This window comes from Elephas maximus, chromosome 4 (assembly GCF_024166365.1).
Source record: "Elephas maximus indicus isolate mEleMax1 chromosome 4, mEleMax1 primary haplotype, whole genome shotgun sequence".
NCBI lineage: Eukaryota > Metazoa > Chordata > Mammalia > Proboscidea > Elephantidae > Elephas > Elephas maximus.
In genome coordinates this window covers 40,438,372-40,463,063 of record NC_064822.1, presented here as the reverse complement: position 1 = coordinate 40,463,063, position 24,692 = coordinate 40,438,372, and the positions used below count along the sequence as shown (strand labels likewise).

The 24,692-nt window shown below is 37.3% G+C and overlaps 1 protein-coding gene across 6 annotated transcripts in view; it reads left to right on the top strand.

Annotated features, from left to right (window-relative positions):
* The window catches only part of PTER (phosphotriesterase related), a 77,623-nt gene that overhangs the window by 39,489 nt on the left and 13,442 nt on the right, over positions 1–24,692 (top strand). For all 6 annotated transcript variants that reach the window (XM_049881916.1, XM_049881917.1, XM_049881919.1 and 3 more), the window contains one exon: positions 1,365–1,630. In XM_049881916.1, the coding sequence (XP_049737873.1) occupies positions 1,365–1,630 (266 nt within the window). The remainder of the gene's footprint in view (positions 1–1,364; positions 1,631–24,692) is intronic.

Genomic DNA, 24,692 nt, shown 5'->3' with positions numbered 1-24,692 from the left:
TTTGCATTAGAACCAAAAAACCAAACCCAGTGCAGTCGAGTCGATTCCAACTCATAGAGACCCTATAGAACAGAGTAGAACTGCCCTGTAAAGCTTCCAAGGAGCACCTGGCGGATTCGAACTGCCGACCCTTTGGTTAGCAGCTGTATCACTTTAACCACTATGCCACCAGTGTTTCCTAGACTGACTTTGCATAGGCTCCATTAAATAATTTGAAATACTTTGAATTTCAAAATTGTATCTATTTTTTTTCTATTCAGGAGGATTTTACTTTTTTATATATGTTATTTGAAAACTATCCCAATGTTAGGGATTACACATTCTTCTGACCACTCTTAGCAGTAAATATACATATGAGCCAAAAAGTATAATATTAATATTGTGTGCTATGAATTTTCTATGCTATATTGGAAAAAAAAATTTTTTTTCATATTGGGTAAAGGACTGAATAAGTAAGACAGAATTAAAGAATTCCTTGATACAGTTGACATAGACATAATGACAGTCTTAATATGTTTTAAATGCTCCCCAGGTTACATCTTAAGTTTTCTTCTCAACATGAATGATACTTTGTTGTTGTTGTTGTTGGGAATATACACAGCAAAATATGTACCAATTTAACCGTTTCTACATGTACAATTGACATGTGGAAAAAAGAATGTAATGATTATATTCTTCAAGGTGCCCATCCGTTCTCACCCTCCTTTTCTTAGTTGTTCCTCTTCCATTAGCATACTCACTGCCCCCTAAGATTCCTATCCAGACTTTCTCATTGCTGTTGTCACTTTGATCCCATGTAAATTGTTCTTAAAGGAGCATAATGCTTAAGGCAGACATTTTGTATTAGTTAAGCTAAACTGTTGTTTGGTTAAAGAAGGCTTCAGGGAATATTTTTGGTTTAAGTTTTAAAAATTATCTCAGTACAATAGTCTCCATGGTTCATCCAGCCTGAATGGCTCCAGAAAGTCTGGATTCCATGAGAATTTGAAATTCTTTTCTGGATTTTCTCCTTTTGATCAATATTCTTCTATAGAATCTTTGATCAAAATGTTTGGTTATGTTATCCAGGCACTCAATTTGTTGTTTCTTATTCCTTAGGTTATTTTTATTTTTTCCTACAGCTTCCTAAGCCATGAATTTCTCTTTAAACAGTCAATCTTAATGAATTTTTTATTTAGAATTCCTTGTTGAATTTGAAATTTGGCTAACACAATGCCTTTTCCACTGACCAATATAATTGAATAAATGTTGAATATATTTTTTTAAATGAATGACTAAATTTATAAATTCATTCACATGCTGTAGTGGGTTTAAGTTGATAAATTCCACTGTCTGAAAATATTTTTATTCTTATTATTCCTTAGCTTACTGATGTCCTTATTAATGAAATCCTACATGGAGCTGATGGAACCAATATCAAGTGTGGTGTTATTGGGGAAATTGGTTGCTCCTGGCCTTTGACTGCGAGTGAAAGAAAAGTTCTTCAGGCAACAGCTCAGGCCCAGGCTCAGCTTGGCTGTCCTGTTATTATTCATCCTGGAAGGAATCCAAGTGCACCATTTCAGATTATCCGAGTATTGCAAGAAGCAGGTGCAGACATTTCTAAAACAGTTATGTCACACCTTGATAGGTAAGCCAAACTGCCTTACAAATTAGTGTTGATTATCAAATCCACCCGCAGGCAAGTCAGAAGAAAGTCCTGGCAATCTGCTTCCGAAAGGTCACAGCCATGAAAACACAATAGTGCAGTTCTACTCTGCATACGTGAGTCAGAATTGACTTGACAGCAACTGGTTGTTCTTATTTGTTGTCAATTCCAACTCTTGGCAGCAACTGGTTACCAGATGATAGGGTGGATGAACAAATAAACAAAATCATCAGCAATCAGATCAGTAAAATGCTGGTCACCCAGAAAGAGCCACTAACTACCTGGGAGACAGTATTTATAAGGTGTTACAACTGATATAAAAGTCATTGCTGTCATTTACTTGCCTTTACTCTGTGTCAGATAGTATCCTAGATATTTTGCATAAGACATTTAATTTCTCATAACCCTTCATAGTAAGTGTCACTTTCTACTTTACTTCTTTATCTCAGGGTGTGATATCACAATAACTGCCAATTCTCGTAGTTGTTATTGTTGTTAGGTGTCAACTCATAGTGACCCTATGTACAACAGAACAAAACATTGCCCAATCTTGCACCATCCTCACAATCATTGTTATACCTGAGCCCATCGTTGTAGCCACTGTGTCAATCCATCTTGATGAGGATCTTCCTCTTTTTTACTGATTCTCTACTTTACCATTTATGGTGTCCTTTTCCAGGAACTGATCCCTTCTGATAACATGTCCAAAGTATGTGAGATATAGTCTTGCCATCCTTGCTTCTAAGGAGCATTCTGGCTGTACTTTTTCCAAGACAGATTTGTTCATTCTTTTGGCAGTCCATGGTGTTCAATATTCACCAACACCGTAATTCAAAGGCGTCAATTCTTCTTTGGTCTCCCTTATTCATTGTCCAGCTTTCACATGCATATGAGGCAATTGAAAACACCATGGATTGAGTCAGGCACACCTTAGTCTTCAAGGTGACATCTTAGCTCTTTAACACTTTAAAGAAGTCTTTTGCAGCAGATTTGCCCAACGCAATGCATCATTTGATTCCTTGACTGCTGCTTCCATGGGCGTTGACTGTGGAGCCAAGTAAAATGAAATCCTTGACAACTTCGATCTTTTCTCCATTTTTCATGGTGTTGCTTATTGGTCAAGTTATGAGGATTTTTGTTTTCTTTATGTTGATATATAATCCATACTGAAGGCTGTAGTCTGATCTTTTTCAGTAAGTGCTTCAAGCTCTCTTCACTTTCAGCAAGCACAGTTATATCATCTGCATATTTAAGGTTGTTAATGAGTCTTCCTCCAATCCTGATGCCCTGTTCTTGTAGTTAGACTGATAATTTTTTCTGCAAATATACAGGAAAGGGAAAGTGAAGTGTTTCATCCTGAGAAGAAAACCACAAATACAAATGTCCATGTTCTGCCACTTGTTGTGACTTATGGTTTAAATCATCTGAATTTTAGAAAATGTAATGTTAAAAAATAGTAGCAATATGTATAGCATTTTCTTGGTGGTATTGTATATAAGTTACCTATATATACTGTAGCAAATTACAACAACATGGGTAGCTTAAAACAACAGACATTTTTTCCCTCACATTTGTGGAGACCAGAATTCCAAATTTAAGGTATTGGCAGGGTCATGCTCCTCCAAAGGCTCTTGGGGAAAATCTTGCCTCGCCTCTTCCAATTTCTGGTGACTCTAGGCATTCTTCGGCCTGTGGGTGCATAACTCCAACCTCTGCCCCATCTTCTCCCCTGTGTCTCTGTGTCTGTTTCCCATTCTCTTCTTTTATAAGGATTTGTCATTAGATTTAGGGCCCATTCTAATCCTGGATGATTTCATTTCAAAATCCTTAATCTAATTGCATCTGCAAAGACCCTTTTTCCAAATAAGGTCACATTCACAGGTTCTAGGCTTTAGAATACACATATCTTTTCACAGGCCAACATTCAACCTGCTACATATTGTATTAGATGTATAAAACAAAAAAAAAAAAAATCAAACCCATTGCTATTGACTCAATTCCAACTCATAGTAACCCTATAGGACAGAGTAGAACTGCTCCATACAGTTAGTTTCCAAGGAGCACCTGGTGGATTTGAACTGCTGACCTTTTAGTTAACAGCCGTAGCTCTTAACCACTATGCCACCAGGGTTGCCATTAGATGTTTAGGGGCTAGAAAAACAATCGACTATATAAACTGACATTGGTTGCTGTGAATTTTATGAATAAGCCTAACAATGTCGCTTACATTAGTCATTAGCCTTTAGTTAATGTATTAAGGAATTAACACAGTACAAAATGAGGAGTCCTGGTGGCATACCTGTTAAGAGCTTGGCTGCTAACCAAAAGGTTGGCAGTTTGAATTCACCAGCCATCCTTGGAAACCATATGGCGCAGTTCTACACTGTCCTAAAGGGTTGCTATGAGTCGGGATCAACTCGACAGCAGGGGGGTTGTTTTTTTTGGTTTAATGAGACTGTATTAGGAGCCCTGGTGGCTCAGTGGCTAAAAGCTTGACTGCCACCCAAAATGTCAACAGTTCAAATCTACCAGCAGCTCCTTGGAAACCCTATGGGGCAGTTCTTCTCTGTCCTGTTGGGTAACTATGAGTCAGAATTGACTCAACAGCAATGAATTTAGTATTATATTACATTTACTTCTATCTTGCATATTGGAATAAAGCCATATTAACAGACTGATAAATCCTGATCAGCAGACCTAACATTCTGTTATTTAATAAACTAATAATCCTACCAGATGTATTGGGAAAGTACTTCTATTTAATAGAAATATTGTAAAGTCCTGAGGTACAGAAAAAATAAAAAAGTTATACTTGTGACAGAACAGAGAAGCCAGCATTAATGGAAAAAGTGAGGAACAGCAAGGTAAAGGCAATTATTCTGAAAACTGGGTTGCTATCAAGATCAACACTTGGACTTTCTTCAGAATTCTTCTGATTATACTGGTAAATTAAGGAGTGCTTCTAGATATTTGTCACAGAGGAGGTGCATTATAGTGGGAAGGCTGAAATCTTTGGACCCAGAAAGACCTGAGTTTATATCTTAGCTCTACCATTTGGTGTGAGATCTTGGGTAGCTTCATTTGAATTGAAAATAAAGATATAGTGATATTATCTTGTGTGGTATAGAATACATGTAGTATCTTTAAATCAGTAAGAATGATTTGTTTTTAATACTTTTTAAATATTGTGAAGTATATCATACATAGAGTTAGACAATACATATTCTCAAATCTTATAAATATTCCTCAGGTTCTTAAAGAGATTGTGTTCTCCTAGCCAGAGAAGACAAGAAAGAGAAATAAAAGGTATCCAGATTAGAAAAGAAGAAGTAAAAATATCTTTCTTCATAGATAATATGATCCTACGTATAGAAAATAACAAAGTGTGCACAAGAAAACTCCTAAAGCTAAGAGAGGAATTTAGCAAAGTTGCAGGGTACAAGGTCAACAAACAAAGCTGGGGTTCTATATACCAGCAATGAGAAATTGGAAAGGGAAATTTGGGAAATAATTCAATTCACAATAGCATCTAAGAGAATAAAATACCTACAAATAAATCTAACCAGAAACATGAAGGACTTATATAATGTAAACTATGAAACACTGCTGAAAGAGATTAAAGAAGACTTAAATAAATGGAAAACTGCTTCATATTCCTGTATTGAAAGACTTAATATTGTTAAGATGTCAGTACTACCCAAAGTGAACTATAGATTCAACCTAATCCTGATCAAAATACTGAGAACTTCTTTACAGAAAATGAAAAACCAATTTTTAACTTTATATGGAATGGCAAGAGGCCCCAAATAGCTAAAACAATGTTGAAAGAGAGGAACAAAGTAGGAGGACTCACAATTCCTGATTTTAAAACTCACTGTATACACAGAGTCACTACACCAAAAAGAACTGGTCAACCTTCAACCATTTCAGGAGGTAACACATGATCAGGAACCAATGGTACTGAAGGAAGAGGTCCAAGCTGCACTGAAGGCATTGGCAAAAAATAAGGATCCAGGAATTGACAGAATACCAATTGAGATGTTTCAACAAATGGATGCAGTGCTGGAGGTGCTCACTCATCTATGCCAAGAAATTTGGAAGAAAGCTACCCAGCCAATTGACTGGAAGAGATCCATATTTGTGCCTATTCCAAAGAAAGGTGATCTAACCAAATGTGGAAATTATTGAACTATATCATTAATATCACATGCAAGCAAAATTTTGCTGCGGAGTATTCAAAAGTGGTCGCACCGGTACATTGACAGGGAACTGCCGGAAATTCAAGCCAGACTCAGAAGAGAACATGGAACAAGGGATATCATTGCTGATGTCGAATGGATACTGGCTAATAGCAGAGAATATCTGAAAGATGTTTACTTGTGGTTTATTGAATATGTAAAGGCATTTGACTGTGTGGATCATAACAAATTATGATTAACATTGTGAAGAGTAGGAATTACAGAGCACTTCATTATGCTCATGAGGAACCTGTACATATATCAAGAAGCAGTCTTTTGAACAGAACAAGGGGATACTGTGTGGTTTAGAGTCAGGAAGGGTGTGCATCAGGGTTGTATCCTTTCACCATACTTATTCAATCTACATGCTAAGCAAATAATCCAAGAAGCTGAATTATATGAAGAAGAATGGGGCATCAAGATTGAAGGAAGATTCATTAAAAACCTGTGATATGCAGATAACACAACCTTGCTAGTTGAAAGTGAAAGAACTCGAAGCACTTACTGATGAAGATCAAAGACTACAGCCTTCAATATGGATTACACCTCAACACAGAGAAAACAAAAATCCTCACAACTGGACCAATAAGTAACATCATGAAAAATGGAGAAAAGTTTGAAGTTGTCAAGCAAGGATTTCATTTTACTTGGCTCCCCAATCAACGCCCATGGAAGCAGCAGTCAAGAAATCAAATGATGCATTGCATTGGGCAAATCTGCTGCAATAGACCTTTTCGAAGTGTTAAAAAGCAAAGATGTCACCTTAAAGTCCAAGGTGTGCCTCACTCAAGCCATGGTGTTTTCAGTCACCTCATAGGCATGCAAAAGCTGGACAATGAATAAGGAAGACTGAAGAAGAATTAATGCCTTTGAATTGTGGTGTTGGCAAAGGATATTGAATATGCCGTGAACTGCTAAAATAATGAACAAATCTATTTTGGAACAAGTATAGCCAGAATGCTCCTTAGAAGCAAGGATGACATGACTCCATCTCACATACTTTGGATGTTTTATCAGAAGGGACCAGTCCCTGGAGAAGGACATCATGCTTGGTAAAGCAGAGGGTCAGCAAAAAAGAGATGGATTGACACAGTGGTCACAAAAATGGGCTCAAGCATAACAATGATTGTGAGGATGGCACAGGACTGGGCAGTGTTCACTCTGTTATACATTTGGTTCCTATGAGTCGGCACCAACTCGACGGCACCTAACAACAATGTAGCTATGGTAATCAAAACAGCCTAGTACTAGTATAATAATAAATACATAGACCAATAACAATAGACACATAGACCAATGGAATAGAATTGAGAGTGCAGAAATAAACCCACACATCTGTGGTCAACTGATTTTTGACAAGGATACTAAGTCCATTCCCTGGGGAAAGAAGACTCTGTTCAATAAATTGTGCTAGAATCTGGGATTTTAAAGGCCCGTGAGAGGCCATCTAGGATACTCCACTGGTATCATCCCTTCAGGATCAAGGGAGAATGAAGAAAACTAAAGATACAAGGGAAAGATTAGTCCAAAGAACTAATGGACCACAACTACCATGGCCTCCACAAGATTGAGTCCAGTACAATTATATGGTGCCTGGCTACCACCACTGACTGCCCTGAGAGGGATCACAATAGAAGGTCCTGGACACAGCTGGAGAAAAATGTAGAACAAAATTCTAACTCACAAAGACCAGATTTATTGGCCTGACGGAGACTGGAGAAATCCCAAGGCCTTCAAACACCCTTTAAGCTCAGTAATGAAGTCACGCCTGAGGTTCACCCTTCAGCCAAAGATTAGACAGGCCTATAAAAGAAAATGAGACAAAAGGGGCATACCAGCCCAGGGGCAAGGACTAGGAGGCAGGAGGGGACAGGAAAGCTGGTAACAAGGAACCCAAGGTTGAGAAGGCAGAGTGTTGACACCTCATAGGGTTGTTAGCCAATGTCATAAAACAGTATGTGTACTGTTTAATGAGAAGCTAGTTTCTTCTGTAAACCTTCATCTACAGTACAATAATAATAATAAAATAAATGGTGCTGGAAAGTTGGATTTCCACATGCAGAAAAATGAAACAGAGTCCATGCCTCATACTATACATAAAAACAAATTCAAAATGTATTAAGGACCTAAATGTGCAAACTAAAATCACAAAATTCTCTAAAGAACAAGCAGGGCAATGCTGTCAGGTCTAGCTTTCAACAACGGATTATCTAATGTAATAACAGAAGCACAAATAGCAAAAGACAAAGTAAATAAATGGGACCTCGTAAAAATTTAAAAAACTTCTGTTCATCAAAATACTTTACCAAAAAGAAAGGAAAGACAAGCTACCAACTGGGAGTGTATCTTCGAAACCATATATCTGACAAGAATCGAATAACAAAAACATATAAAATTTTGACAACTTAACAAAAAGACAAACAACCTAATCACAAAATGGGTAGAGGAACTTCAATAGATATTTCACCAAAGACATTCAAATAGCCACCAAACTCTTGAAAAGATGCTCAGAATCATTAGCCATCAGAGAGATGCAAGTTAAAACCACAATGAGATATGATTACACTCCCACTAGAATGGCTAAGAGAAACAAAACAGAAAATAACGAACAGCAAGGATGAGAGGAAATTGGAACCCTTAAACATTGCTAGTGGGTACGCAAAATGGTACAGCCGTTGTGGAAAACAGTGTGGCAATTCCTTAAAAACCTAAAAATAGAAAAACCATATGACCCAGCAATTCCACTCCTAGGTATATACCCAAAAGACTTGAAAGAGAGACTCAGAGGCTTGTACACCAGTATTCATTTCAGGACTATTCACAATAGCGAAAAGGTGGAAACATCCTAAATGCCTGTTAACAGATGATTGGATAAGCAAAATGTGGTACATATTTACAAGGCAATAATACTCAGCCAGTAAAAGAAATGAAGTCTTGATACCTGCTACAGCTTAAAGACATTATGAGAGCAAAATAAGCCAATCACAAAAGGACAACTATCGTATGACCTTGCTCATATAAAAAGAAAACAAAAGGCAAATGTATAGAAAACAAGATTTATTAGTGGTTAGTGTGGGTGAGAGGGAGGGGGAGAAGAGGGGGGTGAACAGTGATGGATCCTGGCTGAAAGCAGAGAATACCAGAAGGATGTTTACTTGTGTTTTATTGGCTATGCAAAGGCATTCAACTGTATGGATCATAACAAATTATGGAAGACATTGCAAAGAGTGGGAATTCCAGAACACTTAATTGTGCTCATGAGGAACCTGTATATAGATCAAGAGGCAGTTGTTTGGACAGAACAAGGGGATACCAAGTGGTTTAAAGTCAGGAAAGGTGTGCCTCAGGGTTGTATCCTTTCACCATACCTATTCAATATGTATGCTGAGAAAATAGTACGAGAAACTGGACTATATGAAGAAGAACGGGGCATCAGGATTGGAGGAAGACTCATTAACCTGTGTTGTGCAGATGACATAACCTTGCTTCCTGAAAGTGAAGAAGGCTTTAAGCGCTTACTGATAAATCCACAGCGTTCGGTATGGATTACGCCTCAACATAAAGAAAACAAAAATCCTCACAACTGGACCAATAAGCAACATCATAATAAATGGAGAAAAGATTGAAGTTATCAAGGATTTCATTTTACTTAGATCCACAATCAACATCCATGGAAGCAGCAGTCAAGAAATCAAAAGACGCATTGCATTGCACAAAGATGCCACCTTGAAGACTAAGATGTGCCTGACCCAAGCCATGGTATTTTCATTGCATCATATGCATGTGAAAGCTGGACAATGAATAAGGAAGACCAAAGAATAATTGACGCCTTGTGGTGCTGGCAAAGAATATTGAATATACCACGGACTGCCAAAAGAACAAACAAATCTGTCTTGGAAGAAGTACAACCAGAATACTCCTTAGACGCAAGGATGGCGAGACTGCGTCTTACATATTTGGACATGTTGTCAGGAAGGATCAGTCCCTGGAGGACATCATGCTTGGCAAAGTACAGTCAGCAGAAAAAATGAAGACCCTCAATGTGATGGATTCACACAGTAACTACAACAATGAGCTCAAGCATAGCAACGACTGTAAGGATGGCACAGGACTGGGCAGTGTTTCTATCTGTTGTGCATAGGGTCACTATGAGTCGGAACAACAACAACAGTGATGGAAAAATCTTATTGATTAAGAGCAGGGTTGCACAGCCAATTATTTTAATTGCTGACAATAAGTTGAGCACGTATAAAAAGTTGAATTGGCAAAAACTGTGTGATAGATATATTTACAACAACAACAAGAGTAGTTGCTGAGGCTGCTTATGTACAACCAAAGACCTCATGGGATTTGGTTCCCTGGTTTGGAGGTTTAGTGTCATAGTTTCACGGGATATGCCAGTTAATTGGCCTAATCACGTGTTTAGTGCTTCTGTTCTACCTCCTAGTTTGTTGCATAGTTCCTGGTGTCTTAAAATCTTGCAAGTAGCGATCTAAGGCACAACAATTGGTGTCTATTCACCTGGAGCAGCAGGAGAAGGACAATCAGGAATAGAAGGAGGATATGAAATGTGTGGCTAATTGCCTCCATGAACAACTGCCTATTTTGCCATGAGACCAGAAGAACTAGATGGTGCCCGGCTACCATTACTGAACATTTTGATCAAAGATTCCATAGAAGAATCCTGATCAAAAGGGGAAAACGCCAAAGAGAATTTCAAATTCTCATGGACTCTAGACTTTCTGAAGCTATGAAGGATGGATGAATCCCTGAAACTATTGCCCTGAGATAATCTTTAAACCTTAAACCAAAAATATTCCCTGATGCCATCTTAAAGCAGAACAACAGCTTAGTTTATCTAGTAAAAATTGTCTGCCTTAAGCATTATGCTATTTTAAGAATTATCTATATGGGATCAAACTGACAACAGCAACTCGAAAGATTACATAGGAACCTTAGGGGGCAGTGAGTTTATGTTAATGAGGGAGGAACAACTCAGAAAAGGAGGGTGAGAATGGTTGCACAACTCGAAGAACATAATCAATGTCACCAAATTGTACACATAGAAACTGTTGAATTGGTGCATGTTTTGCTGTGAATATTCTCAACAACAAAATTAATAAAATTTAGAGAAAAAAGATTGTGTTCTACGATTATTATATAACTGTTCTATATATGTACAGTAAGCTACAATTGTTAATCACGGTTTTCAGATATTCTACATTCTTACTGATCTTTTTGACTGCTCAATCTGTTGGTACTGAGGGGAGTATGTTAAAATTTGTCACAGTGGATTTTTAGCTTCTTCTTGTACATCTTTTAACTTTCGATTTATATATTTTAAATCAGATATTAATGTAACTACACCAGTCTTTTTGAGTTAGTATTGCCCTTACATTTTTTCCCCCATATTTTACTTTCCATCTTCCAGAATCCTTATGTTTTAGATGTGTCTCACATAAGCAGCATGAGATTAAGTTTTGTGTTTTACCAAGCCAGATTTTCTCTATCTTTTAAATGGAAAATTCAGTTCATTTATATTGATTGTGTTTACTGGTATATTTGTTCCACTTTTTCTTTTTGTCATTGTTCTTATTAACCTTTTTTATTTCTTTTTATTTTTTCTCCTTTATTCTATTTTTCCCCTTTACTTCTTTGTAAGGCATACACATTCTTCTTTCAATGGTTAAAATAGAAAATTTAACATATATATTTAACTTACCAAATTTTAAAACTAACAAGCTTTTTTTACCATCCTTCCTAAAAATACAAAGAACTTAGAACCCTTCAACTCCAATTATTTCCCACCTGAGTTATATGCACTAACATCCTTAGGTTGTTAGGTCTACTTAATTTTTTTTTTAATCCCAATGATCAGACATTATTTTGTTATAAAACATATATTTAGATTAACCTTTCTGTTTGCTGTTTTCTTTGCTCACCATTCTCTTTTGCATCTCAGATCTTCTTTCTGGAATTCTTTTCCCTTTTTCTGAGGTACAACATTTGGAGTTTCTTTAGTGAGGGTCTGCGTTGATAGTAAATACGTAGGTTTTGTTTTATGAAAACCTCTTTATTTCTTCATTTGTGAAATATAATTTATAGAATCCAAAAAAAACAGAAAACCCAGTGCCGTCGAGTTGATTCCGACTCAAAGTGACCCTATAGGACTGAGTAGAACTGCCCCCATAGAATTTCCAAGGAGTGCATGGTGGATTTGAACTGCTGACCCTTTGGTTAGCAGCTGTAGCACTTAACCACTATGCCACCAGGGTTTTTATAGAATAGATAATTTATAATAGATATTTCTATTTTTTCTAAGCACTTTGAAGACATTCCATTTACAACTGACATACATTATTGCTGTTGATAAGTCAGCTCAAAGTCTAATTGTCCTTCCTTTGAAGTAATTTGTCTTTGCTTTCTGGCTGCTTTTTAATTTAAATCTTTGTTTTTGGTATTCTGCATGTTTACTCTGATTTATCTCAGAGTGAATCTATTTTTATTGAAGATGCTTGGGATTCTTTGGATTCTGAATGTGAGGATGTGTCTTTCATCATTTTTGTAAAATCTCAGCATTGTTTCTTTAAATATTGGTCCATTCACATTTTTTTTTTTTACCTGTCCTCCGTGTCTCTTAACATCTCTTTCCTATTTTATCCATTTGTATCTTTGAGCTGTTCTTTCTTCCTGTTTATTATTCTCTCCAGCAGGAAAACTCTGTTGTTTAGTCTATCAGTTTGGTTTATAATATTCATAACTATGCTTTTTACATTTATATAAAATCTCTTCGGTTACTTTTCAAATCTGCTTGGGCAATTTTGATTATTTCTTTTTTTCTTCAATGTGTTTTCAATTCAACCTTTAAAAAATATTGAACAGTGTTATAGCTTATAATTGATAAATACAAATTCTACTATTTTCACTCTGATTTTATCATTTATTGGTTATGCTGGCTCTCATTCGTATGACCTTGTTTTCTTGTGTTTTAGGGTTTTTTTAGATTCCTTGAAAATTATTGAGTTCCAGGCTGAGTTTTTTCCCACCATTTTTTGTTTTTACTTTGTTTGTTTCTAGTAGGCACTACCAAGCTAGAATAAGTTTAAACTAAACTTTTTACTTGAGGGGCTTAGAGCCACATGAGTGCTATGAATTCTGGCTCTAAAACTAAATAAATGCAGGCTGTGGTTATGGATTCTCAAGGAAGAATTTTTCTCAACCCACCCCTATTTTACCAGAAGACAAGGCTGAGATCAATATACAATTTCCATAGACTGTCTCTGTGGGCCAAGTTTTAGCTAGTTCATTCATTGAGAGTGTTATCGTTGACTGAGGGGGTTGCTGCTTAATGTCCTGGAGGAGGAGCTATCTTCAATCTGATCCCCCACTGTTGGAGCCCAGTCTCTGACTTATTCGGTCCATTAAAATGCAGTTATAGGTCTCCAGGGATCATGTGATATTCCCCTAGCTCTAGTTCTCTACTCACCCACTGCCGTCGAGTCGATTCCAACTCATAGCGACCCTATAGGACAGAGTAGAACTGCCCCATAGAGTTTCCAAGGAGTGCCTGATGGATTCGAACTGATGACCATTTGGTTAACAGACATATCACTTAACCACTACGCCACCAGGGTTTCCTTATTGCTGCTCTTTGTTTGCTTGTTTCTGGTCCCTGAGCAAGTCCTTTACTTTCTCACCAGCTCAACCGAACACTGAAAAATAGACTTTTTTCTCTTTAATTCTACCCAGCATTATACATGTACTGTAGGATTGCTGGAAACCCTGGTGGTGTAGTGGTTAAGTGCTACAGCTGCTAACCAAAGGGTTGGCAGTTCAAATCCACCAGGCGCTCCTTGGAAACTCTATGGGGCAGTTCTACTCTATCCTATAGGGTCGCTAGGAGTCAGAATCGACTCAACGGCACTGGGTTTGGTTTTTTTTTTTATATATATATAGGATTGCTATGAGTCAGAATCAACTCAACGGCAATGGGTTTGGGTTTTTTTGGTATGCTAGAAAGAGGAGCCCTGGTTGCACAGTGGTTAAGTGCTCAGCTGCTAACCAAAAGGTCTGCAGTTTGAATCCACTAGCCACTCTACAGAAAAAAGATACCGTAGTCTGCTTAAGAGTACAGCCTTAGAAACTCTATGAGGAAGTTCTACTCTGTCCTATAGGGTCACTATGAGTCTGAATCAACTCAGTGGCAATAAGTTGCTCTGAAAAGGTTTTCTGTGAACATTTAGCCTGCTATACTGCTTGAACTTGGCTCAAGAAGAATCTTTCTATCCTTATCTGTTTATGCTTAGACATGTCTGTATGTGGGTTACAAAATTATGCTTGGCATAAATAGAAACTAAGGTTTCATTGGAGATTATGGAATAAACTTCAACTTCTAACACAGTACTACTTCCTTGCTCATAACTTTACAATATGTAAATTTAAGTAAGTATTATGTTTATTTTATCTTAGTGTTATATATACGTGTGTATATATATACATATATTGGTGATGAATACTGACTCTACCGTGGATTGCCGGAAGAATGAACAAATCTGTCTTGGAAGAAGTACAGCCAGAATGCTCCTTAGAAGTGAGGATGGTGAGACTTCATTTTACATATTTTGGACATATTATCAGGAGGGATCAATCCCTGAAGAAGGACATCATGCTTGGTAAAGTAGAGGGTCAGCAAAAAAGAGGAAGACTCTCAATGAGATGGATGACACAGTTGCTGCAGCAATGGGCTCAAACACAGCAACAACTGTGAGGATGGCACAGGACTGGGCAGTGCTTCGTTCTGTTGTGCATAGGATCACTATGAGTTGAAACTGACTCTACAGCACCTAACAGCAAACAACGTATACTTATATACATATATTTTTTTTAAACAGTAAATGTGTGTCACCTGATTTTTATTAGTTGTGATTTCCATTCACCTCTCTGGAGTGGTTAAGGGTTGAATGGAGTAGTTGATCTCACATCAAATTCTAAACATCCTAGAAAGAACATTTCTAGAGAACTCACCAATTCTGTACCTATTTTATGGATTATTCAGGGTTCCAGTGCCTGAAAAAGAAATATGTGGATGTATAGACATTTCACTGGAGAGGCAACTGGGGAAAATGACTTTGGAAAAGTAGTGCATTTGAAAAAACAAACCAAATAAAGTAACAGAAAAAAATAATCATGGAGGCAGGTACAGGTAAGGTTAGCTTTTTGATGTGACTGTTCACAGCAAGACAGTTGCTGGGCTGAAGTTGGACTAGGTCAGCCTTTCACAGACTCTCTGAGGTGTGCTGGGCTGTACACACAATTGGATCTGTACTAAAAGGGCAAGGACTTCAGTTTTCTGTAATGGGGACAAATCACAAAGGGCATGTATTTCATGCAACAAAATGCACAAAGGATACAAAAAAGCAGAGCATCCCAAAAACAAGGCCTCCAGGAAAAAAGAAAACAGAAAAATCATTTCATTTCTTCCACCATGCTTTTTGGACATAAAGGAGAAGGTTCTGACCCCACAGGCTATTGTGGTTGCGAGGCGACAAGCCAAGGTGGTGGCTCAGCCCTCTGGCCCCTTTGACAATACTGGGGGCTCTCCAGCAAGACTGAAGCTCAGGCTTGACTCTCTGTAAAAGTCATTTCACTTTCCTCCTTAGAAGTAATATTCCTATCATTTGACAATACAAAAATAAAATATTCCAGTATGTCCACAATCATTGCTTCGTTGACTGAAGCAAATGAAATATTTTTTGAAAGTGTATCAATCTTCATTCACTAGGATTCATGCGTAAGAGATTTTACCTTAACACACACACACACTATAACAACGACAAAAACAAAACACTGCTATATGCCTCCCCAAAGGGGGCAGTTGGAACCCTGAGAGGGAAGAGATAATGAAAGGCCATCACCTCAGGAGACCTCTGAACCGCACGGTTGTCATGTGACTCTTTGTGACCTGCTTAAGGTCATTTACCTAGAGATAACAGCCTGACAAGAAAAATCTGCTTCTGCGTCTAAGCCCTCCCTTAACCATCTGTTCCCTATAAGAAATATGTGCCTATTGAAGTGCCCGCTGGCTGCTGTGAATTTAACCCCAGGGAACATTATAAGGGGTTGCTCTTGACAGTTATAATCACCCAAAGTCAACATTTATTTGAAAACAGCACCAGTGCTTAAGCATTCGTGTTTGGGCTTTTAATCCACAAAGGCCTTATGCCTTTAATCATTTATTGTAATTTTACAACCTGTTAAAACTCCACATTTCTAGGTGGTCGGTAATCACAACACTGCCTGTGCCCCTGGTCCATACAACCTATACGTGAATGAAGTAAACACCCACAGATGCTCTTTGTACAATTCATCTTCCAGGAGGTTTTATCCTTAATATACTATTAGAGTAGCTGTATTTTTATGACAACAAAATTATTTCATTACTGACAAAAGCTGGGTAAAGCACATGCCTGGAAGGTATTTGGGCACTAACTATTCACTGATTAAATTTTTGAGTTCCCTGGAGGGCAACACACAGGTACTATGCCTAATTTTTTTTTTTTTTTAAACCTGGTTATCTATTTAACAAGTCAAAGGGCTTGTTGGAAATCCCCAGGGCCTAGAGTTTGATGAGGGACACAATGAAAATTAAATGTAGAAAGATAACACATCATTCCCTTTGCTCCCTGTAGAAGGTGGAAGAATTTGACCCGAGGGTTTATAAAAGAAGAGGAAAGCACAGAGAATAGGCTAATGCGTTTATTCTCTTTTCCTTTGACCTCTCATGTTATATTCACACAACTCTTGGAAGGGTATAATTTTGATACAATTTTTGATATATTTTTTCATGTTCTTAATTAGATGAAGTGAGACAGTATATCACCTTATTCATTCATTCATTCATCCATTCATTCAACAAATTTTTATTGGGTGCCTAATTACCTTAGGCCAGACACTAGGATGTAGCAAGGAGCATGACCCGTTCTCTTCTTTCAACATGATTATTGAATTATAATTACAGTGACTCTTAACCTTGAGAATATCTTTGAAATATCACAGAAACAATTATCTGGCATCCTTGGAATTGTACACTTTTAATTCCTATGAACACTAGTGAATTAATATGAAATAATTCAAAATGATTCCAGGCAAATGATTAGCAAACTGAACTGAGTGACACATCTTTATATATTTAATAGTCTGGTAGCAGTTTTGGAGCCTGGTGGCATAGAGTTAAGAGCTTGGCCGCTAACCAAAAAAGGTCGGCAGTTCCAATCCATCAGCAGCTCCTTGGAAACCCTATGGGGCAGTTCTGCTCCTTCCTATAGGGTTGCTATGAGTCAGAATTGACTCCAGGACAATGGATTTGGTTTTGGTTGGTAGTGTTTTTTAAAAAAAGAATGATTGGAATGTTATGGATGTGAAGTGGTTTTTAACATTTAGAATCTTGTGAATACTGTGTTGTATTTGTTAACAGTGTGTTACTAGGATTATGTGTGTGCATGCATTATGTACATAGTGTATAGTATGCATAGAGAGGAATGAATATGCCTTGTGTAGTATGTACATTGTGTACATAATTCAAAAACAACTCATTATCGTCATATTGGCATAGGTCCAACCATAAAGATATTAAAAAAGTAGTTCAGGCAACAAAGTAGAGGTCTGATAAGCAAGCAGGAATTTTTAATAAAAAAGTATTTACTAATAACACTTCCTTTTTTCCTGTTACTAATGTCCACTTCAAATATCAGCAGGGTCACCCTTGGTGGACAGGTTTCAGCTAAGCTTCCAGGCTGACAAACTAAGAAGAAGGACCTGGCAGTCTACTTCTGAAAACATGGCTGGTAAAAACCTTATGAATAGCAGTGGAACATTGTCTGATACAGTGCTGGAAGACGAGCCCCTCAGGTTGGCAAGCACTCAAAAGATGATGGAGGAAGAGCTGCCTCCTTGAAGTAAAGTTGACCTTAATGACATGGGTGGAGACAAGCTTTTGGGACCTTCATTCGCTGACATGGCACTACTCAAAATCAGAAGAAACAGCTGCAAACAGCCATTAATAATCAGAATGTAGAATGTATGAGGTATGAATCTAGGAAAACTGGATATCATCAAAAATTAAAGGCATAAACTTCAATACCCTAGGCATTAGCGAGCTGAAATGGACTGGTATTGACCATTTTGAATCAGACAATCATACTGTCTACTATGCAGGGAATGACAAATTGAAGAGGACTAGCACTGCATTCATTGTCAAAAAGAACATTTCAAGATCTAGCCTAAGGTACAATGCTGTCCTTGATAGTATAATATCCATACGCCTACAAAGAAGACCAGTTAATACGATTATTATTCAAATTTACACAACAATCAATAAGGCCAAAAAAGAAGAAATTGAAGATTTTTACCAACGTCTGCAGTCTGAAATTGATCAAACATGCAATCAAGATGCACTGATAATTACAGGTTATTGGAATGTGAAAGTTGGAAACAAACAAGAAGGACTGGTAGTTGGAAAATGTGGCCTTGGTGATAGAAACAACGCTGGAGATCACATACATGAGTTTTGCAAGACCAGTGACTTCTTCATTGCAAATAACTTTTTTCAACAACGTAAATGGCAGCCCTACACGTGGACCTCACCAGGTGGAAAGCACAGGAATCAAATCCACTACATCTGTGGAAAAAGACAATGGAAAAGCTCAATATCATCAGTCAGCACACAGCCAGGGGCCAACTGTGGAACAGACCATGGATTGCTCATACAAAAGTTCAGATTGAAGTTGAAGTAAATTAGAACAAGTCCATGAGAACTAAAGTACAACCTTGAGTATATTCCACCTGAATTTAAAGACCATCTAAAGAACAGATTTGATACATTGAACACTAATGACCAAAGACCAGACGAGTTGTGGAATGACATCAAGGACATCATACATGAAGAAAGCAAGAGGTCATTAAAAAGACAGGAAAGAAAGAAAAGACCAAAAGAATGTCAGAAGAGACTCTGAAACTTGCTTTTGAATATTCAGTAGCTAAAGTGAAAGGAAGAAATGATAAAGTAAAAGAGGTGAACAGATGATTTCAAAGGGTGGCTCGAGGAGACAAAGTAAAGTATTATAATAAAATGTGCAAAGACCTGGAGTTAGAAAACCAAAAGGGAAGAACACACTCGAGATTTCTCAAGCTGAAAAAACTGAAGAAAAAATTCAAACCTCGAGTTGCAATATTGAAGGATTCTATGGGGAAAATATTAGACATCACAGGAAACCTCAGAAGAAGGTGGAAGGAATCACTGTATCAAAAAGAACTGGCCAATATTCAATCATTTCAGGGAGTAGCCTATGATCAAGAACCTATGGTACTGAAGGAAGAGGTCTAAGCTGCACTGAAGGCACTGGCAAAAAACAAGGCTCCAGGAATTGACGGAATACCAATTGAGATGTTTCAAAAAACAGATGCAGAGCTGGAAGCACTCAGTCATCTATGCCAAGAAATTTGAAAGACAACTACCTGGCCAACTGACTGGAAGACATGCATATTCATACCCATTCCAAAGAAAGGTGATCCAACAGAATGTGGAAATTATCAAACAATATCATTAATATCACAAACAAGTAAAATTTTGCTGAAGATCATTCAGAAGCGATCGCAGCAGTACATCAACAGGGAACTGCCAGAAATTCAAGCTGGATTCCAGAGAGGATGTGGAACCAGGGATATTATTGTTGATGTCAGAGGGATCATGGCTGAAAACAGAGAATACCAGAAAGATGTTTACTTGTATGTTATTAATCATGCAGAGACATTTGACTGTGTGGATCATAACAAATTGTGCATAATGTGCAAAGAACAGAAATTCCAGAACACTTAATTGTGCACATGAAGAACCTGCACTTAGACTAAGAGGTAGGTGTTTGAACAGAACAAGGGAATACCACGTGGTGCAAAGTCAGGAAAGGTATGCATCAGAGTTGTATCTTTCCTCCATGCTTATTCAATCTGTATGCTGAGCAAATAATCCCAGAAGTTGGACTATATGAAGAATGTGGTATTGAGATTGGAGAAAGACTCATTAACAATCTGCATTATGCATATGACACAACCTTGCTTACTGAAAATGAAGAGAACTTGAAGCACTTACTGATGAAGATCAAAGACCACAGCCTTCAGTATGGATTACAGCTCAACATAAAGAAAACAAAATTCTTTTTTTTTTTAGACCAATAAGCGACACCATGACAAACAAAGAAAAGTTTGAAGTTGTCAAGATTTCATTTTATTTGGATCCACAATCAATGCCCATGGAAGCAGCAGTCAAAAAATAAACACATTGGGCAAATCTTCTGCAAAAACCTCTTTCAAGTGTTAAAAAAGCAAAGCTGTCACTTTGAGGACTAAGGTGTGCCTGACCCAAGCCATGATGTTTTCGATCACCTCATATGCATGCGGAAGCTGGACGATGAATAAGAAAGACCGAAGAAGAATCGATGCCTTTGAATTGTGGCATTGGCGAAGAATACTGAATATACCACGGAGTGCTAGAAGAACAAACACATCTGTCTTGAAAGGAGTACAGCCAGAATGCTCATTAGAAGCAAGGATAACGAGACTTCGTCTCACGTACTTTGGACATGTTATCAGTAGGAACCGGTCCCTGGAGAAGAATATCATGCTTGACAGCGTAGAGGGTCATCGAAAAAGAGAAAGACCCTCAATGAGATGGATTGACGCTGTGGCTACAACAATAGGATCAAGCATAACAATGATTGTGAGGATGATGCAGGACCAGGCAGTGTTTCGTTCTGTTGTCTATAGGGTCACTATGAGTTGGAACTGACTCTATGGCACCTGAAACAACAACAATGTCCATTGACATTCTTCTGTTATCACTATGATGGAAAATATAAGAAAAGCTAGATGCTTTACAAACGTTCATGATGGCCCCTTGTGTATACTTCGTTGTGACTGTTGGATACATTCTTCATAAAAGTCTATGTCTATTTGTAGAGAGCATTCACTGACATAGAAACACAAACCTTGAATAAATTTTAGGTTGAAATTTCATGCTGACATAGACAATATTTATTCTATCCATTAATTCAATACATATTTTCTGTCCACATGGAACAAAGGAAAATAGAGGATACTGGAGTCAGGTCACTTGTTTTCAAGTTCTGATACTGGCTCTTCCTTGCTGTGTAATCTTTGGCCAAGTTACTTAAGCCCCCAAGTTTCAGTTTGCTCATATATCAAAAGGAGTTAATAAAATTGTTTTTATCCTTTAAAGTCCTATGCAAATTTTAGCCCTCATTATTGCTTAATATGAATTTTCTCCTATGCAGGACCTATTAAAAAGAAAATCCAGGCAAACGTTTAATGAAATGAAATTTAGCAAAACTTCTTTATATTTATAAATAATGCTGAATAAAATGCAATTAAGTTATGCGGGTAGATGATGGCAATTGATATTTATTGTGATTCCCAAATTGCTGTCTTTAACATAGAAACACAGGCAGACCTTTCCAATGTTAGGGCAAAAGAAGGCAGGGGCTGTGTCTTCTATACCGTACGTTATACCCACCAAAACCTTCCACTTGTAATTTTTTTTTAAAGCAATTTTTTATGACTCTGACACCATTCCCATGAAATGTGACATTTTAACAAATAGAATTGCCATGTCTGTGAGATTTATCTTCACTCTCCTGAATACCATCATTCCTTGAACTGTGTATAGCCTTACATGAAAAACACAACATCTTTTGTGATGTGTGGCAGCTGGAAAGTTCATATGATAAAAAGCTCTGCCCAGGATGTATAAACTGTGAAATGTATTTTAAAATAAAGTTTTAATTAGACTTTGCAATTCTGAGCCAAACCTTGGCTTTAGTCTAATTTAAACAAGAGTTTTCTCTCTTACAGCCATCTGTTCCTTTTGCTTAAGCCTATACTTAAGTCATAATATTGAAAGAGTGACATCATTTCTTCTTATGATGTCATTAAACATCTCTGATTGGACCCGAGTAGTCAGAGAATGAAATAATATGGGTGAGAATGCTTGTTCAAATGTAGATAGCGAGGAATAAAATAAACACCTGTAGCGAGGAATAAAATAAACACGTGATGATCTGAATTATTTTTCTATTGTTTTTTATTCTCAGATATTCTCTAGTACTGAAAATTCTGCCCCGTAAAAGTAATGCCTTCACACATAAAAATAATATAACAGAAGATAAATACTATAAAAAGAAGAGCAAATATCTACAGATATGGGCATAAACTAATATATCAATGTGAGTGCACCATTCTAATTGATGGTTTTGAGTTTTTGTGAAACCAGAGTTCCTGGTAAATATTTAATTAAAGTAACAAATTCTATTTTTCTGACCATAGGCAGTGTGTAGGCCGCACATTCAAAAGGTACATTGTTCCTATTTGTTTCTATTTTTGACATTAAAAAAAATAAAGAAATTAATTGCAATGCATCCATTTAGAATTTTTCAGTTGAGGTGGAGCTGCCATTAGCAGTATAGGAATATACCTGAATCATGTTTTTAAATTATATTAACACTGAATGTATTAGATTATGATTAGATTAAATGATAATTAGATTATAGTAAATTAGATTATAATCATTTGATTTTAGTAACATTCATTATTTTCTTTTAAACATTGCATTATACATATTAAAAATCATTTTTAGGTCTTTAGATGAATAGTTCTAGGTGAGTTTAGTAATTCTTTTAAGTAGTTGTTGATCTCATAAAATAATAAAGAAGCCCATGTAACTTTATTTGTACAAATATCCATTGGTTTTAAATTAATAAATTCAGCAGGGAAGTGAGACAATGAGGGGTTTTTTTTTTTTTTTAATTACTGTTTGGTAAATAATTTTATACTAATCAATCATTGCAATTCAACACTGCTTTTAATAAATCAGTTTCATATGTAAGCATTCCCTAATTCTGGTATCTGCATAACAATTTTACAAGTTACTTGATCGATTTCCTAAGTTTTAGCATGGAATGTATTCCATATCAGGCCCTGAACTAGCACTGTGGGAAAACAAATCTGCCCTCATGGTACTTCCTTCCAGGCCCTGGAATTTACAGTTGGAAATGGCTGACAAAGTACAATAACATCCTAGTGCAATGTACAGGTAGCTCCCAACTTACTACAGATTCAAGTTAAGAGGAACCACGTTTACAACTGTGCTTTTTTTTTGTACATCTTATCGTTAGTAATGTGTACTACATACAATGTCATAGCGTGTAATTTGCTGATGTTACCATTCTCATACGAACCCCAAAGCCAAATAAAGATCAGATTTATAAAGATACTGATAATAAAAGGCAATGATAATGGAAACTAAAAAAAAATAATAATAATGAGGCATTCAACTTAATAGTCAGAACCAACTTACCAAGGAGGCATCAGAACTGAACCCCATTGTGAGTTGGGGACTAAGTTTAATGACAAGGATAATAGACTAGGAGTTGGGATCCCTGAGTGCTTGATCACTAAAAGAAAACATGCTTTAGTTTCTTCTTTTATGCAATAATGGTGATAATATGTAGCATAATTGTTTTATCAGTTTATTGTTGAGTTTCACTTTCAATGTTCTTGTTATCATTTAATAAACACCATCTTTTTATTGCCCAAGACAGGCTCTTGAGTCTCCTCCACCACTGCTGTCACTCTGTTAACGTCGTTTACTCCTCCGGCTGCTTTCTCTATTCTGGGCAATGACTGAATTATTCACCTGGACATTAGCCTAAATTCCTACCTCCCTTGCTCCCCCATATGATAAGACCTGACTACCTCACTAAGATCTCTGAATACACCCATCTCCTATCTATTCCTTTGTTGCCACTGTGATTCCATCCTCATTTTTCACCTGAGCTATCACAATAGTCTGCAAACAGGAATCACTCCACTGTCTTGTTGCCTAGTCTATCCTCCATATTGCTACCAGATTGATCTTTCCAAATACCAATCTGGTTGCATTCCTTCCCCCGACTTAAAAATTTTTCAGTCGCTCCCCTTTGCCTTTATCACAAAATCCAGACACCTTGATCTTCTGGTCTCCATTCATCCCTCCACCTCATCTCCCATCGTTCTGCAGCACACACACAGATTCTGGGATAAAGCCACACTGTCTTTAAGTACCCCATGCTGATTGTTCCTACAGGCTTTTCACACACACTAGTCACTATGCTGTAACTGCCCTATTCCCCCTTACCTATTTGGCAGGAGTTTTCTTCAATATGCAGCTCATCAGGGTTTTTCTTCTCTATGAAGCTTTTCCTTCACCAGCCAAGCAGGGTTTGATATCTCCTGTGTGCCAACCCAGTTCCTAGTAGTAGTTTTATTATTACACTTGTTAGGTCTTCTATAGCAATTACTTGTTTCTGTCTCTTTTTTCTAGTAGACTATGAACTTCTTGAAAGATAGAACTGTGCATTATTTATCTTTGTTTTCCTGGCTCCTTCCTCATGTCTTATAGTAAGTAGGTGATCAACTATTTCTTGACGGATGGACGCACGGACAGACGGACGGGCGGGCGGGGGAGGGGGCGGACGGACGGACGGATGGGCGGGCGGACTGGCGGACTGACGGATGGAGGCTTCTTCCCTTGTGCCTTTAGCCCTGACAAACTATAGCCATATCTTCAGGACCAGCAAGCTCTTTCTTGCCTCTGAACAAATATCCCTTTAATCTGGATTGTCCATCCTTCATGCAACGCTTGAACCCCCACCAACTTTTATCCGAATAGCATACTTCAAAGTTTAACTCAAATGAATACC